This window comes from Callospermophilus lateralis, chromosome 13 (genome assembly GCF_048772815.1).
Source record: "Callospermophilus lateralis isolate mCalLat2 chromosome 13, mCalLat2.hap1, whole genome shotgun sequence".
Lineage (NCBI taxonomy): Eukaryota > Metazoa > Chordata > Mammalia > Rodentia > Sciuridae > Callospermophilus > Callospermophilus lateralis.
Genome location: NC_135317.1, coordinates 107,490,236 through 107,508,559, shown reverse-complemented (window position 1 = coordinate 107,508,559; position 18,324 = coordinate 107,490,236). Strand labels below are relative to the sequence as shown.

General features: G+C 39.4%; 1 protein-coding gene across 2 annotated transcripts in view; it reads left to right on the top strand.

Moving 5' to 3' along the window:
- Pou2f1 (POU class 2 homeobox 1) overlaps nt 1-18,324 on the top strand; it is a 128,994-nt gene that overhangs the window by 83,826 nt on the left and 26,844 nt on the right. For both annotated transcript variants that reach the window (XM_076873029.2, XM_076873028.2), the window contains exons 3-8: nt 659-759; nt 5,382-5,435; nt 7,090-7,209; nt 9,084-9,272; nt 10,606-10,732; nt 15,908-16,002. In XM_076873029.2, the coding sequence (XP_076729144.2) occupies nt 659-759; nt 5,382-5,435; nt 7,090-7,209; nt 9,084-9,272; nt 10,606-10,732; nt 15,908-16,002 (686 nt within the window). The remainder of the gene's footprint in view (nt 1-658; nt 760-5,381; nt 5,436-7,089; nt 7,210-9,083; nt 9,273-10,605; nt 10,733-15,907; nt 16,003-18,324) is intronic.

Sequence of the window (18,324 nt, the reverse complement as noted above, 5' to 3'; positions counted from 1 at the left end):
ATTTTGAAAAATATGATTAGAGCAGAGCCCTTGCTAATAGATGTGTATAGTTGGCTAGGATGTAGGTCAGTGATTGGAGTGTTTGCCTGGCATGCATGAGGCCCTGGATTGGATCCCTGGGGTGAGTGTGGGGTTGGGGGATACCGTATGGAGTAATCCATACTTTGGAATTGGAGAAATCAGTACAACTATTTTGTTTTCATTATGCTTACTGGGTAAAGAACTTCTTTTGCCATCAGAGGCGTCATTCATTAAAGGGTTTAAATCAATAGTAACTCCTTGCTCTTACAAAATCATAGTGCTTTTCTTTTGTCCAAGCCAAATATCAAGTATGATGAGAGGCTTGGTGCCTCTTTTGGAACTCTGTCTCTACCATTCTTTACAATAGTGAGAATGATATAGTGCCACATAATGGCTGTAATTCATTGTTTATGTTACATACTTGTCTTGTAGTCCTATATTCTGAAGAGAAACCATTTTACTATATTTTCTTTTCTTTTTTTTTTTTTATTCCTGTCTTCTCCTTGGAGGTATTTCAAAAGTGCTTATGCAAAGTAAGTTCCTAGTGAACAGTCAGTTACATTGGTAACTGAAGTCTGATACTCTCTTCAATTTGAATTTTTCTGTAGTAGTTCTAATCATTTCGCTTGCTTTCCAGGCACACAAACCAATGGTCTGGACTTCCAGAAGCAGCCTGTGCCTGTTGGAGGAGCAATCTCAACAGCCCAGGCCCAGGCTTTCCTTGGACACCTCCATCAGGTAGAATGTTCTGCTCAACCATAAGTGAGAGTAAAAGATGGAGACCTGAAGTGCTAGGGCCTGGGGAAGTGTTTTCAGAATGTGAGACTTTTAAAATTAAGTAAACCCTATACTGATCACATCTAATCGTGTCATCCAAATGGTCAGCATGGAATCAGTACATCTTAGTTGACTGATAGCCATTGAGGCCACAGGCGGGGGCTGGGGGATTTCTTGTTGAATGGAATGTCTGTAACATCTGGATCATTGGGTCTAGATTCTGAGAATGATGTGAGTTTGTGGTGGCCTACTGAAGTCAGTCCTCCAAAATGGCAAAATTACTGCTGCCTGTGACCTCCGATATAGGGCTCTGGGTGCAGTGCTCCTATCCCTTCTTTGAAACAGCTTCCAACCTTTTGATTCAGGCAACTACTCAGAGCCTTTTGCTCGACTGTGACCCCCTAGCTTGAGGTTTAAAAAGACCTGCCTCAGCTTTATTACCCAGACACCAGAGGATTTTTTTTTCATGAGTCTAAAACAGACCGTGGATTCTCTTCATCTGTGTTATAGCTATAATGTAAAGGGGAAGAGAGCACAAAACAAACATTGGCCACCTAAGAGTTTTGGGATATGAGAGCTGATTGACAGTGGAAACAGTTAGGAGGTATATGATCAGAGCATCCCACTTCTTGATTTATGTTCACAATTATGTATTAAGAAACACACTTCACATGTTAGTGGTTTCTCCTCAAAACCTAGAATTAATTTAATGCTTACAGTGTATTTGCTAGTAGCGATGCTGGTAACAGTATGCCTAATGGGGGCGGCAACTCAGTGACAAGCCCACATGAACCCTCCCAGGCTGCATATTCTCATGTTAAGTTGCTGTGAATGGATGCATATCATGCTGCTCTACTCTTCTCATAAAAATACACTATAAGACTATCTAAACAGTAAAAGAAGTTTTTCTCTACTTGAAAACAGATGAAATTCAGGAAAGCTACTCCAAAGCCTGTGATTTGTCCACAGATGCAGAGGGGGTTGTTGGCAACAGCCAGCTGCTTCTCTAAGGCCAAGCCTTGTCCATGCTGTGCTCAGCATATGGCTTTGTCTGTGCTGTGCCCCCTACCCACAGTCTCTGTTATCCATGATGGAAATTCCAGAAACAGTTCACAAGTTTCGAATGATGTGTGTTGCAGTATGTTGTTTTAATTGCTCTATTTTGTTTCTAATTTTTTGCTAATCTCTTACTGGCCTAATTTGTAAATTAAGCTTTGTTGTAGCTATCTCTGTAGAAAAATTCTAGTATACTCAGGTCTGGTGTTATCTGCAGTTTCAAACATCAGTGAGGGAGCAACATTGGAATGTATTACCTGTGGATAGGAGGGACAACTGCATCTTTGAATCAGAGAAACGTAACATAATCTATAAAAATCTTATCATGTTTATTTTCTTCTAAGAACATATTTAAACTTCCAACAAGTTCTCTGACATTAAAGGGAGTCACATTTTTTATGCATGTAGTTAATTATGTTGTACATAGAAAGCATCTTTTATTGGCTTCTATGTGTGTCACTCTATATTAATCAGATTTCTGTAACTGTGACAGAACTCCTGAGCAAAATCAACTAATGAAGGAAAGATTTACTTGTAGCTCACAATTTCAGAAGTTTAGTCCATGGTTGCTCGGCCCCGTTGCTTCGGGCCAGTGATACAGCAGAGCATCATAGTAAGGAATGTTTGGTGGAGCAAAGCCACACACCAAAGGATGGCCAAGATGCAAAGAGGAAGGGAAAGGAAGGGGCCAAGGTCCTAATATCCCCCTTGACAGCATGCCCTCAGTGACCTAGCTTTCTTCCACTAGGTCCCAAGCCTTTCAACACATGGTCCTTTTGGGGTACATGTAGCATCCAAGCCATAACATGGTCCAAATGTACAGTTTTAACAGTTGGTGGAGGTACATGGATGGCATGCAGTCTTTTCCCCTTGGTCTAGATTCTAAGATGGTTGCAAACCTTGAACCAGCTCTGGGGCCTCCAAGGTCACAGACCCTCCAATACCTCCTAGCAAAAGGATGGAAGCCAAAGAAATGTCCTTTTCAGCTGAGCCTGGAAAAATGTGAAAAACTAGCAAAATCAAGTGTTAAAGGGAAGCTCTCTTTTTTATTTTATCCTTCTGTTTTGAAAACTTTCAAATCTACACAATTGCAGTAGAACAATATTTGTCTGAAATCACCAGTGTTTGCTGCTTTACCGTATTTACTTTTTTGCTCTTTGTGTTTGTGTGTGTGTACATATATACACATAGAAAATGTGAATTTTTTTCCTCAAATCACTTGAGAGTACATTGCAGGCATTGTGGCTGATTGCTTATAAACACTTAATATGCTTTTCCTATAAACAACATTATCTTAAAAACTACAATTCAAATTTCAGAAGTTCAGCACTGATGAGACTGTTTTCTAATATATGGTTGCTATTTAAATATTTTCTGTCCATGATCCAGTCCGTACTTTGTGTTTAGTCTTCACATTTGTTCAGAACAATTCCTCAGCCTCTTTGTCTTTCATGATACTGACTATTTTGAAGAGTAGAGAAAGGCCAGCTATTTTATAGAATACCTCTCATTTGGGTTTGTTTGATGTTCTCTCATGACTGGAGTGGTTTTGAAAGAAACACTCCTAAACATTGTATCCAAAGGCATAGGATATTGCCTTGTCCTATTTTTGTAATACTAAGTTTGATCATTCAACTAAGGTCTGTTTGTCCCATTGATCCACTGTAAGTCACTGTTTCCTCCTTGTAACTAATATCTGTGGAGTGATTCTGCAAGACTGCATAAATATCCTGTTTCTCAACAAGTGTTAGCCCAGGAGCATCACATCATGGTTTAAATAAAGTCACATAGAACTTGATCTCCTTTAAACCTCTGTATTGAAACCCCTTCCTCTGCTGGGGCTCGCCTCTCCTGGGCTGCGTGCTATAAACATTCTCTCTTCAGGTTGGTCTCTTTGAGTCCAGTGGATCTAAAATGTGTTCTCCATAAATCTCGGCAGGGGGAATTTCTGTTGTTATTTCCTTTGGGGGAGTCTTTACTAACAGCACTGTTAGTAGAGTCATTTCAAATAAAGGATTTAGCGGTCAGTGAATCTTAGCGCTTCACTCCATGAGCTCCATATCCAGGCTTAGATTAACTCCAGAACATCTTAATGCTCTGTGGTATATCCAGAGCGGGACTCCTGCCTTCCCTGTTGGTGACACAGCCATTTCCCAGTCTCTCAGGTTTGAGCCCTGGAGTGATTCATGATGCTCTGTTCCTCCAGCGTACAGTCCCTTGCCAGAATCCTCGTTTGGTGGGAGCACTCTTGTGCTCCTTTCTCTCCCTACCATGCAGGGAGTGTGTGCTCCTCACAGTGCATCCTAGCAGGAGGCACAAGTATCCTTGCTGACAGCTCTGTGCTTGCTTGGTCACTGCTGCCCACAGCCCTCTGTAAAGGTATGAGTTTGCCCTTGTCGTTAGCACTTGGGGAGCAGTAGTTGAGACCTTGTCAATTTCCTGTTACTCCTCAAATCTTGTGCGTAGTTGATCATCCAGTGATGACTCCTGCCTGAGACCGTTTTCACAGTTGCCAAACAGTGGCTGTCTAATTCCTTGTGTGTGTATCCATATTCTTTGTGTGTGTGTGTGTGTGTGTGTGTGTGCGCGCGCACGCGCGCACTTGTGGGGGTGGGGGGAGTGGGTAGGATGGGGTGGCAGGTATCAGGAATTGAACTCAGGAGCACTTGACCGCTGAGCTACATCCCCAGCCCTATTTTGTATTTTATTTAGAGACAGGGTCTCACTGAGTTGCTTAGCCCCTCCCTTTTGCTGAGGCTGGTCTTGAACTCTCCTCCTGCCTCTCCTGCCTCTCCTGCCTCAGCCTCCTGAGCTGCTGGGAGTAGACTGGCTCTATACCCATATTTCAACATAACCGTGATTTTGAACTTTCTGAATGTGTGAAATGTAAATATTATGACAAACTTTCATGTGTGGTTTATAGGACAGATTATTTTAGCTAGAAATTTTAAGTTATGATGCTAAATATTTTAAGGATTTACCTGTGTTGGTGTGCATATATGAAAGTTTTACTCTGCTATGTATGATCTATCAAAGTGCATAAGTGCCTTCTACTGTCATGTATAACTAATTAAAACAGATAAAAAGATTTAAAAGAAAGTTTTACTCTGTATACGTGGAAATTATGAAAGAACCTTATGGTTCTCATTTTTAATGATAAACTAATATGTTAGGGAGCTTATTCTTATGTGTTCTTTAACATATGTGGAAGGTGAATTAAGTGCTCAGGATCTAGGCATCCTGTAAATACAGACATGTTAAGTAGGCACATCCAGTACAGATGTAAAACCCTGTGATACTCATTTAGGGTGAAAACAGCTTCAGAAAAAATCAGCAACATCTTTTAGTGAGATGGGGACTGTGAACTTTCCCATGACGTCTTCACCCAGTAAGACGAGCTCGTTGTACTTACCTTTTCTCTCAGCCACACGCCTTCAGTGGAGAGTCTTATAAAGTGTTGAGGACACCTCTGGTGATGAATGCCAACAGTATTGGCCTAGAACCTCCCTTTATCACTTTACTTACAGGTCCAGCTCGCTGGAACAAGTTTGCAGGCTGCTGCTCAGTCTTTAAATGTACAGGTAAGCTGGGACATGAGATAATGGGTCAGTTTTTCCATTTATTTTTTTCCAAAATTTTCTATAATGAGTACATAATAATTTTATAATAGGAAACAAAAGTATTACTATTTATTATTTTTAAATTTTCTTATTATTTATTTCTATATTTTTATTACTGAACATCATAAAGATACAAATGATAATTATTGCCATTCATGAAAATCAATTTTATATTCTATGCATGAATCAAAGGTGGATGAGAAAAGTCTGCCTTCAAAGTTTTATATGTAAGTTTAGTAAAATGTTTCTAAGTCACACTGTACACATATCTAATCACCAAACCATATAATCTCTTAAATGCTCTTTTGTTTCCAAAGGTCTTTTTATTTTCATTTTTCATGTCTCAGGAAAACAATGCAGAGAGCCCTGGACTGAGAATTGTGGAAGTCTTAGGTGTGAACTAACTGTGTGACTTTTAGCAAGTCTTGTCACTTGAGGGGACCCAGTTTTTTTTTTTTTTCCTTTATCTTCATTGAAATGTGGATATTTGTAAGATTGCCAGAGTTCCTCTCTACTCTAAATGTTATGCTTCTAAGAATTGTAACTAAACCTGTTTATGGATGTTGGTGTGTAAATAGACAAAAATTTAAAGCAAAACTTAAATCTTGTAAGTTTGCACATGTGAACATGTGGTATGTGGCAGAGCGTGCAGAAATCAGGTGTCATGCACCCCTCCTTTGGCTTCTTTTCATTATAGTGTTGGGTGACTAGCAGTCAAGAGGTAGCAGCAGTACTGTGGTGGATTGATTTCAGTGTTGCTAGTGACTAAAGACCTTGGGTTGAGCATTCCATGAAACCCAGTGGAATATGGACCTTGTAACACATGGAAACAAGGAGAGAAAAGAAAAGAGATAATGTGATCTTCCTTTCTGAGGGAGAGGAGGTAGAAAATTGCCTTGGTTGCCATGGTAAACTTTCATCCCTTAGAGGGATGTTGGCAAACAGGCTGTATCTCCAGTGCAGAATGTTTACAGTCCTGCACTGTAATTATCTTTCAATGACTGGCAGAATTAATCAGAGCTTTTATGTTAATTAGCCCTGCTGCAGTCCCCAAAACAGGTGGTGGGAAATATGCAAATCTATGCAGAATTTTAATGCTCTGCATAACCAGTTTTAATTACCATAAAATTTTCTCTCTGTGCCCCTTTCAGGAGTGTGTGCTCTTTCTTGACTGCGGTATTTCCCCTCAAGCTTGACAAAGATGCTAGATTTACAGGTCATTTAAAATAGTACAGGAGAAACCCTCTGGGTCAAACAGTGAGCCCCTAAGATGGCCTATGAAGAAGCTTCAGACTGCCAAGTCTGTGTCAGGATGTTAGTATGGAGGGTCTGACACAGAAACGGATAAGGATTTGCGGTTGTAAAATTTTCTTTTGATAAGTGGAGGATCAATTTAATTTTAAAAATTATAATTGCAACATTGCTGGCACTAGAATAAAAACTAAGAACTTATATGCAAAACCAGGAATATATAAGTGAATAAGAAAGAAAAAGAAAATAGAGAATTCATCATCAAATAACCTATATTTTAAATGATTCTTAAAATATGGAGTTACTAATACATTTCTTTTAATCAACTGTTGTAATCTTTCATTTCCTATCCTTCCCACCTCAGTCTAAATCTAATGAAGAGTCAGGGGACTCTCAACAGCCAAGCCAGCCTTCTCCGCAGCCTTCCGTGCAGGCGGCCATCCCCCAGACCCAGCTCATGCTTGCTGGAGGACAGATAACTGGGGTAAGTTTCCACTGAGAACATCTTAATAAACTCCCCCTGTGTCACAGGTGCCATCAGCCAACATCCGATCAGCACTGTTTACTGAACATGGCATTGTTGTGTCTAAGGAACTACCAGTGCTGCAGACAGCTCTGAAAAAGGGCTCACCTTTGTCACAGGTTTTCAGGATGTCTTTTGTTACAGTTGCAGATAACCTGAGGAGTTTCTAAACCCATGTTCAGGTGTTCCTTCATCATGAGATGGAGTTGTGTCAAGACCATTCATTATATTGGCTAAGTGGCAGTTGTCAGTTTAGAATCACGACGTCCCTGCAGGAAGAGTGGATTAGTACCAACAAAAGGAAACGTTTTCTCCTAAGTGACTGAGTAATGTTCTAAAATACATGGTCTCATACCAGGCTCTGCAACATACTGCCTGGGCTGACTACTCATCTCCCTGAACCTCAATTTTCCTCCTGTAAAATGGAGATGTCGGTAATACCTATTCCAATACTGTTATTAGGATTAGAGATGATATATGTAAAGCTCATAAAACCGTGCTTGGCACATAACGTTCAGTAAATTTATTTTTACTGGTAACAAATTAGCCTATGTGACTGCAGTAAATTTCCAGCTTTCTTTAAGACATCATTTATATCACGTCAAACCTCAGAATAAAAAGATGCATGCATATATCTGTATACATATGCATCTAGGTAATGAGTAGTTTCATTTTTATTCATCGGGGTTTTGTGTTTTGGTTTTTGGTACTGGAGATTGAGCCACTGAGTTCCATCCCAGACCTTCCCCCTGCTCCCTCCCACCCTCCACCTTTTTTATTTATTTTTGGAACAGGGTCTTGCAAAGTTGACCAGGCTGGCCTTAGCCTCTGGAGTTGCTGGGATTACAGGCTTGCATTGCCATGCTTAGCTCGATCTTGTTTATAATGCACAGATTGTGTTAGAACCTTTTAGAAGGAGGGTTGTGCCTCTAAGTGATTCTTAATGCACTTCAGAATATTACATGATTTCTTATTTTTTTAATTAGAAATGTTTCCAAAATGGCAATTCTGTAGACTTGCAACTTGGATTTAAGCTTATTTTAAATAAGTTGCTTTACGAAAGCAAGTGTAAATCGGGTCTACATACATTTCCCACTTTACCATATGCAGCTTTTTGGTGACTGGTGTCTACAATAGTAAGAGGCACTTGAGATTCCAGGTTCTTGTGGCTGGACTTTCTATTAAACCTGGGCATTAAGGTTCATTTGCATGTAAAGAAAGTGGTTGTCACCACCTATTTCACAGAGATAATATGTTGGAAGGGGATGTAAAGTTGCAGAGATTCAGTGCTTTCAACACAGAAAAGATTGTGTGAGAGGGGCCTGTAGGGAGATTTAGAAAAGAAGCAAATGGCCTCATAGTCTTTAGTCACATCTTAGGACATAATGGGAATGCTGGAATATGGTGGGGTTTGTGCCAGGGGGAGGCAGCTGGGCCTTATCAGTTCTTTTCCTGGTAGTATCCAGCATCCCTGTTCCTCATTCATCTGACTCATCACTTGCTGTTCTGTTGGGTGTAAATTTCTTTTCATATCCTGTCAGCATTAATTCTTTTTTTTTTTTTTTCCCTTGTTTACTAGTTAATTACTTTCTTGCCTGAACCCTAGAGCCCTGGGCAAGCTTGAATGATTAAGTCCTGAGTGAGAACTACCATTTTAATTCAAATGTTCTGCTAGTGATGGTCATTTAATCACTAGTAAACATTTTAGCTGCAGTGCTGATTGTGAAGTTGGGTAACTAGGGCCAGGCACCACTTGAGTCACTTACTTAGAGCAGTTGTCCTGTAGGAGGCCAGCTTCTTCAACCCACACCCTGTGTCTGCTCTGGTCCACACAGCTCACCTTGACACCAGCCCAGCAGCAACTGCTGCTGCAGCAGGCCCAAGCCCAGGCCCAACTACTGGCCGCAGCTGTGCAGCAGCACTCCGCCAGCCAGCAGCACAGTGCTGCTGGTGCTACCATCTCCGCCTCTGCTGCCACGCCTATGACTCAGATCCCCCTGTCTCAGCCCATCCAGATCGCACAGGTGAGCGAGGATGAAGTGGTGGGTTTTATTTAGTGTCCACTTAGCTTTATGATGGTTGGTATGGAACTCCAGATAGTGAGTTAACAGAGTTCTTTCTTACTACTGAGTTCACAATAATTCATTTGTTTGCTTGTTTGAGTTGGTGTTATAAACACATAGCAGATTATTTGAATAACTGACTGTTTATATAAGCGATGATCTTGAATAAGCAGCTGGTGAATTTCTGAGGCAGGGGATTACTGCGTTTATCTTAATTAGCTAATTGCAGCAGGCGTGCTTCTTCACGTGCTGGCAGTGAACGGCCACCATGTGTGGGAGACAGCAAGCCATCTCTGCTCTGGAGCGATTAGCACTGTGGAGAATCACAGTACAGTGTTATTTGGCTGATTTTTCTCATTTTAGGGCGAAGAATCCAAATACAATTAAAGAAATTATTTAAGAGGCATAAACAGTAGGACCAAGGAGGAAAATAAATCTTTTATCTCACAAAGAGGAAAAAGGTGAACTTTCATTCAATGAGTAAAATATATGAAGAGTTATAAGTCTAATTCTGGACTATTACCTTTACCCCCAGAGAAGACTCAATAGTGGACTTAAATTGTTGCAAGAGTTTGACTAGAAGTTTAAAAAATGATGTCAGACTAACCTTTATTACTCTTTGTGCAGTCTTTCTTTATCAAGATAGTATTTCAGTTTGGGTTGCTTTCTTCATCACCAAGCTTTGTGTGTGGACATGAATCTGGGCAAGGCAGTGTGTCTGAAAGCAGTCTGATAGCCACAAGACCTAGAGACCATCAAGGCTATTGTTATGCTATGGACCAGATTTTTGTAGGGATAGCTATTTTTCTCTTTTTAGTAATTTAACCCTGCTTTCTCAGTTGAGTTAGATAAACTGGTGTCAAATTTCATGAGTCATTGATCTTAGTTTATTGTTGGAAATTTAGACATAACACTCAATTTTTCTTAACAAGAACAAAATGAGTCATGTTTAAAAGCTGTTTTGTCACAAAATGGGAGTTTTAAAACCCATGTTGGTCTCTATACATTAAAAAATAGAACTGTAACCATTGGTTCAGAGTGGATTTTATATCATTTGAAAATCAGGCTGAGCATACTCTCTGTATGCCCACAGAAATAGTAAGGTCTTAGGAAGCCCCACTGTCTTTCCATGCTGTGTGAAGCATATTCATGGCACACACCGTTGGGACATGAAATAATGCTAGATGTTGACTCTTCTCTAGGTGGAGTGACAGAAGTTGTCGGCTGGGAAATTTAGGATTAAGAGAGCTTTGGTTTCAGAATTTCCATTCCATGTTTAATTCTGATTTTTCAGGATCTGCAACAGCTGCAACAGCTACAACAGCAGAATCTCAACTTGCAACAGTTTGTGTTGGTTCACCCGACCACCAACTTGCAACCAGCGCAGTTTATCATCTCACAGACGCCCCAGGGCCAGCAGGGTGAGATTCTCCTTAGGCCTGAGCTGTCCACTTAATGTGACACGCACACTGAGTGTCATTTTCACACTACAGCTGGCCATTAGGACAATGGTTTTCATGAATATTGATTTTAAAATATCATTATGTGTGTAAAGAAAGATATGCTTTTTTTCTTATTGGTCATATACACCCCATTGTTGAAGATTGCCTCCCTTGTCAACATTTCATCACTAAAGAGGAACCAAGGCTTTGGCCAAATATCTAAATGAAACCACTCAGCATGCCAAACACAAATTGGATAAATTGCTTTTATTGCTTCCATAGTTCATCATGGGAATGTATTCAAAGGCTGTATACGAAGCCTTGAAAGTATATGCTTCCAACTTAGTTTCTTTTAAAGAAGGAAAGGGTGCTGTATTAGAAACTGCCCACATTCTGTGAGTGGTTAAAGAATGTCTTTGAGCTGGGCACAGCCGTTGCACCTGCTGGAACCCGGAGGCAGCAGAAGTGCAGGTGTAAGGCCAGCCTGGGCAGCTTAGCAACACCCTGTTTCAAAAAATTAAGGCTTGAGATGTAGCTCAGCAGTAGAGCACTTGCCTAACATGCACAAGGCCCTGGGTTCACTCCTGAATACTAAAAAAAACCCTTTATGTAATACATATTGTTGTATAATTACTGTATCAAACAGTAAAAAAAAGTTCAGTCATGTTTGTAAGGACTGGTTCATGTTATCGGTGTAGAAAAGAAAACATCAGGGTATCAAGAGCTCAACCCAAAAACATTTGTGCAACTCTACTGATTTTTTAAAATATTTTTTAAGCTGTAGATGGACACAATATACCTTTATTTTTATTTGGTGCTGAGGATTGAACCCAGTGCCTCACCCATGCTGTACCACTGAGTCACAACCCCAGCCCCTCTACTAATGTTTTAAGATATTATTTTAATTGTACATATTTATGGAGTACAATGTGATAACTGGTACAGTGTACAGTGCATAATGATCAAATAATTGTACGTATTTATGTGGTACAGTGTAATATTTATACACATGTATACAATATGCACTGATCAAGTATCAGTTCTTCATTATCTCTGGAGCATTTGTTTTGGTTTGATTTTTGCCTTTTTTCTTCTTGGTCATTGCAAAATCTTTTGTTGTATAAATACCTATTTTAGCATATGTTCAAAATTAAAAGAGGGATAAGCCAATTTTTACTTTCAAAGAGCTCACAGTCTGGTGGAAGAGAAACAGAACTGTTATGAGTGTTAGAACCTATGTGCACAGAATGCGGTGGGAGCTGAGCAGAGAGACCCCCATATCTTTGTTCCCATAGCAGCCTTCAGAGATGGGATAAGGCTTGGCATGCACAGGATGACAAAGAGGAGGTGAACAGCTTTGCAAAGCTCAAAGACATGGAGGAAAATTCATATGCTGTGTTCAAGAACTGTTAAGTAATGCCTTAAAAAACCATAAGTTGCATGTTTGAATAATAATGAAACTTAAGGACAGAAAGATTAAGAGAGACCAACCAGATCATTCAAGAAACTAACATGGTATTCAGGAGCTTGACCTTAAATCTAATAGCTTAATTCTTTCCAAGGTTCTTTTTTTTTGCTAGTCACTTGAAGAATTAGAAAAGTAGATTTCTGTTAGTCTGTAAACAAGTCAGGATGGCGCCTGGCATTTTGCCAAGGGGAGTGGTTTGTGAGGTGGCGCCAGCGAGCCATTAAGTGTGGAAATTTCTTATTGGTTGACTGCTGTATCTAGTTTATGTTAATTAAGATAAGCTGTGTGGAATGTATGTATACCTCTCCTGTCCTAAATAAACTGCTCCCACTCCTGCTGTATCAATGTACACAAGTTGTTCGTCATCCCACCCCCCGGCTATTTTGTCCAGCCAGGTGGGCTGCGGCAGATTTCTGAGCCCCACACCCAGAATTTTAACCAGCAATTTGGGGAGTCTAATGTGAATGGGCCAATACCTTCCAATAAAGAAATCTTCTGTAGGTTATACAAAACTGCAGAAGCTTTAAGCAAAAAGTGGCATATCATATTTTGTATTTAAAAAGCTCATGCTGAAACTTGGAGAAGAAAAATTACAATGGATAAGAACAGAGTAATACCAATTAGGAGAACATTGCGATGGTCCTGCTGAGGCTCGGTGAGGGCTAAACTAGTGGAAGTAGGAAGAATTAGAAGTCAAAGCTGGTGAAGAGTTGTAGTCCCAATGGAAGGGAATTCCTACAGGAAAGGAGGAACATTCTGGAGCAGGGAGACCTTGGAAGGTCAAGACAGAAGTGCACTCGTTAGACATGGAAACTTTTGAAGCTTCAGGTTTGAGTGAGAGCGCTGTTATTGACTCTCGGCGAATCCAAGAGCGCTGTCTTTCCTCTTTCAAATCTGGTACTGCATTTTATTTATTTAAAAGAATAAAATTCACCTTAATATAGTTGTGATAACAAATGAGTATTCATTTTCCTGTTTTTTATTTGCCAAGGTTATCTATGTTCGTAACCTCTTCCCTCCAAACCTTAGATTGGGAAGGAGTGCAGACAGTGGAAGGCTGATTGGCTTTAGAGCCAGTGACATTGGACAAGTCACCTACCGTTTCTTGAGTTTCATGTATTTCCTTTTCATCTTTCCCTTTAAATGGGTCTGTTTTGAAGAATGTTTGACCAATGTCAGGAATGTCATTGTAGTTAAGAGGACAGACTCCAAAGGGACACTGCTGCTCTCTTAATCTGTGCTCTGCCTCATTGCCTGGGTGCCTTAGTCCCCTCCCCTGCAACAAGAGGATACTGTCAGCCTGTACCCAAGGGTTGCAGAGGGCTGGTGAGTAAATGCACTGAGGCACTTTGCTAAAGGAACCTCATAGATGGAAACCTCTGGGTCCGGGCTGCTGTCGCAGCAAACCTTGTCAGCTATTTCGGAAGCTGATAGCTCCTTGAACAGTAAAGACCAGCTCAAAAGTAGCTTGAGTCTGAGGGTGCCATTGCTGCCAAGTCATGCTGGTTCTCCAAGATGGCTGACTTGCAGCATGTAGGGTCAGAACGGGGTGGGGGTGTTAGGCTTTCCTGAGTGGAATCCATTGTGGTCAGCAGCACCAGGAGCACTGAATATCTGAACAGCTCTTACTTTTAACTATTAGTGTTGAAAGGGACAGATTTAGTTTGTAGGGATTTTAATAATAATTTCCAGAATGAGATTAGCCTGAAATATCCATTTCTTCTGATTTTTTTTCCTTTCATTTATTAATCCAGAACTTTTGAAATATAGTTCGTATTTTTGGCAATATTGCTGTTATATAACTAACTGTATAAGATTTAATTTCTGACAAGGGAGGGAAATCTAAACCATTTTCCAGAATTATTTTTATTATTATTTTTCTTAGATTTTCTTAAGAAAATTCTTACTAATACATTTCCAAACTTGAGTTACAATTTATTGGAGGATTTTCTGTTTGTTTTTTGGTACTAGGAACTGAACCCAGGGGTGCTTAATCACCAAGCTACATCCCCAAGGCTTTTTATTTTTTATTTTGAGACAGGGCCCTGCTAAGTTGCCAAGGCTGGCCTCAAACTTGGACCCTACTGCCTTAGCCTTCCAAGTTGTTGGATTACAGGTGCAAGCCACCAAGCCTGGTATATTGGAAATCTCTACTCTTAACCTTTCTACTGCCTTTTCTACTCTCTCCATTTATTCCAAAAGTATCAAAGAAATGTTCCTCTTGGGAAACTGTTGAATACATTTGTGTTTCATTTATTTGACTCTTTGAGGTTGGGGGAGGTGGCAAGTGTTGGTCCTCAGGTAAATTTTAAACCTCTGTGGGCCCTTCTAGCATTTTTAGCTGTGCTCATTTGGAGGAAAAAGATCTATGGTTTGAATTTATTCATAGAACATGCTACTAGCAACCAAAATGAATCATTTGGGATTATAGTTTATGATTGAATAAGAATCGTTTTGGAAATATATTCTTTTGTGAATAAGTAACAAAAATCTAAATTTCATTGCCAAACTAAAGACACTCACATGTTGAAATGCCTAAGTTTAATAATGGGGTCTGATTTCTGACCTTCATGCTTTCTTCTGTTTTATTTATTATCACTATTATTTTTTTAAATTTTCTTGACTCTTAATCTTTTTATAAATAATTTTATTTACCAGGTTGCCTTTAATCATTGTCATAGAATGTAGTTTTTCAACATTGAGTACATCCAAATTCAATAGCCTAGAAAATCCTAATTAGGAAGATTTTGTTGCTCCCAGCTAATCTTATATATACTTAATGGCTTTGTTTGATGTACCATTTTGGAGAATTCCTACCACTGCTCTTATAGATCATCCTAAATTTAGTATTTTAGCAATAGCATTATACTTTAAACTATATACCCATATTAAATCTTTGAATACAAGTATCGTGGGTTGGTTCTTTATTTTTTAATATTTTAGTTGTAGATGGACAAAATAGCTTTGGGGTTGGTTCTTTCTTGACAAGGTTGTGAAAGTAACAAATCCTAGACTCAGGTGCTCCTCTGAGCATTACTATGAACACATTGGGATCACATTTCTCCTCAGGAGTCAGTTGTCATCGTGTAGTATTGCTGCTATTGCTATTTTTTCCCTTTTGCGCAGTCTCTTGTGAACTCTGCACTCATGGGATCCTGCCTCAGCCTCCCCAGTAGTTGGAATAACAAGTATATGCCACCACACCCACCTATCAGATAGAGTTTAGAGTTTACATTTCCACCTTATTATGTGGAAGGCAAATGTTTGTTAAAGAGAACTTAAAAGCAGCATCTTTTTCCCACTTAAAGAATAGCCTGGTTCTTTCATGAACTGGGTATTTCTCTGGTACTGGCAGATTCTAACAAATGCGGGAGTAAGAGGAGGAGCTCTTGTTAGAATTTTCAACTGCTTCCATTTAGAATAACTCTACATTTTCATCCATTCCTTGCTAAAATAAATAATTGGCTTATCAGAGAACTTATTCTGGTTACACTAAAGACACATACATTCATGTTTATTTCTACTTGCCCAGTTTGTATTTAACAAGATTGAATTTTAGACAAACAGGACGAGTTTGACTATTAGAAGATTGGTTAGAAGTTTTCAGTTCACATCCCCGTTCTTTCTTTTGCTGTGTGTTCACAGTGCTCGTTAGTGATCCTGTGTAACATGTCCGTGTTTGCCAGGTCTCCTGCAAGCGCAGAGCCTTCTAACACAGCTACCTCAGCAGAGCCAAGCCAGCCTCCTGCAGCCGCAGCCCAGCACCACCCTCGCCTCCCAGGTCAGCTCTTTGTTTTTTAACATCGTTTTGAGAAATTTTTGGACTATTTTAACTTAATAAAAAGAATCCAGTTTTCAGAAACTAGTCAAAAATTCAAATCTGGCTTGACAAAGCAATGCTATCAAATTGATGTGGTATTTGAAAATTTTCAGAGTCCCTGTTTTCTCATAGTTCCTAAGGAGTAACTGTTAGCAATAAATGAGTAATGAATTTTGGCTGTTTGTTACACACACGTAGTTGACAGTAGATATTACTACTTGAACTGGAAACCTAATGCCTCAATTAAAATCTGTCATTGTCCTTTGCCCTTTCTCAGAAACTGCAAAGAGGTCAGATCTCTATATTTTCTCTTGTCTCAGTGCTTAAATGTTACTTTAGCTCATTTTTATTAGTCCATATACCCATACAAAATTCACAGATCTTCTAGAAGGTGTATAGAAGTGTAAGCATTGACCTACCTTCTCCTTCTAACCTAGCAGTCACTTTGAACATGTCTGTCTTTTCACCTCTCAGAACCTTAGTCTACTCACCTGTAAATTGACTGAACTGGCTCACTCTGAATCCCAGTTCTGGGTCTGATTCTATATCTAAAGTATAAAGATTAAAACTTATTACTAGCACATTGCCAGACTTGGCCCTTTTATAAGTAAGAACCCTTTCCTGTCCTAGTCCTACTAGGAGGTAACTTTAAAGTGGGGAGGGGCATGCTGTAGGAATGCCCTTTACCAGATTAAGAAAAAGGAAGAGCAATCAAAAATCCCACCCATATCATACCTAACAATGAAAGCCTGACCACCTTCCTTCTAAGATTATAGCAAGACAGGGTGACCACTGTTGCCACTATTTATAGTGCACTATGAACCTAGCGGTACAGTAACACAAGAAAAAGAAGGACAGCCAGGCACGGTGGCACACGCCTATAATCCCAGTGGCTCCAGAGGCTGAGACAGGAGGATTGTGAGCTCAAAGCCAGCCTCAGCAATAGCAAGGTGCTAAGCAACTTGGTAAGACCCTGTTTCTAAATAAAATACAAAATAGGGATCTGGGATGTTGGGGATTTGCTCAGTGGTTTAGTGCCCCTGAGTCCAATCCCAGGTACTCTCTCCCAAGTCCCCTACCCCCACACAAAAAAAAAAAAAAAAAAAAACAAGAAAAGAAAAAGAAAGGAATACAGAGTTGTAGCAAGTATGTAGCATACAAAGTCAGTATACAAAAGCATTTATGTTTCTGTACACTAACAATGATCATTTGGAAATTGGAATTAAGAAAATATAACATTATATCTTTAAGGTCTGAACATCAAGAACTACAAAATATTGCTGAATGAAATTAAAGACTTATGGGTCAGAGAGAATTAATGTGTTTGCGAGTCAGAAGATACAAGATGTTCAAATGTTGATTTTCCCCAAATAATAATCAAACCCAGAGCAGCCTTTTTGTAGAAATTTGTGTGCTGCTTCTAATGTTTATATGAAATTGCAGAATTCATAGAACAAACAATTTTTAAAGTAAAAAAATTTGAAGGATTTTCTTATGTCAAGAATTAGCTTAAAGGCCAGGTGTGACGGTGAATACTTTTAATTCCAGCTACTTGGGAGGCTGAGGCAGAAGGATTCAAATTCAAGGCCAGCCTCAGCAACTTAGTAAGACCCTGTCTTAAAATAAAAATTAAAAGGGCTGGGGTGTAGCTTAATAATAGAGCACCCCTAGGTTTAATCCCCAGTTACACAAAAAATTAACATAAAGCTATAGTAATGAAGATAGTGTGGTATTGCAATGTAGATAAAAGTATAGCTCAGTAGCACAGAATAGAGAGTCTAGTAGACCCACATAAATGACCAGCTGATTTTCCAAAGGTATCAAAGGATTTTAATGGGGAAAGGAAAATCTTTCAACAAATGATGCTGAAACAGTTGGCTGTCCATAAATAAAACAAAAACAAACCTTTAATCTTATTTAAGTACCTAGACCCTTATTTCATACCATATGCAAAGATTAATTTGAAATGGGTCATACACCTAAACTTCCAGAAGAAAACTTGGGGAACAATTGTTATGCCTTTGGGTAAGGCAATGATTTTGTGAAACAGTGCACAAAGCATTAACCATGAAATAATAAAATTGATTAATTGCATAAAAATTAAAAGCTTAAGAGGATAAAATGAAAAAGCACAGATGGGGAGAAAATATTCTTAAAACATATCTGGTAAAGAGTTTTTATTCTGGATACAAATCTTTACAACTCAATAATAACACAGCTGGATTTAAGCCAGTGAAGAGGCAAGAAAATTTGAAGCCTTTTTACCAAAGAAGATGTGCAAAT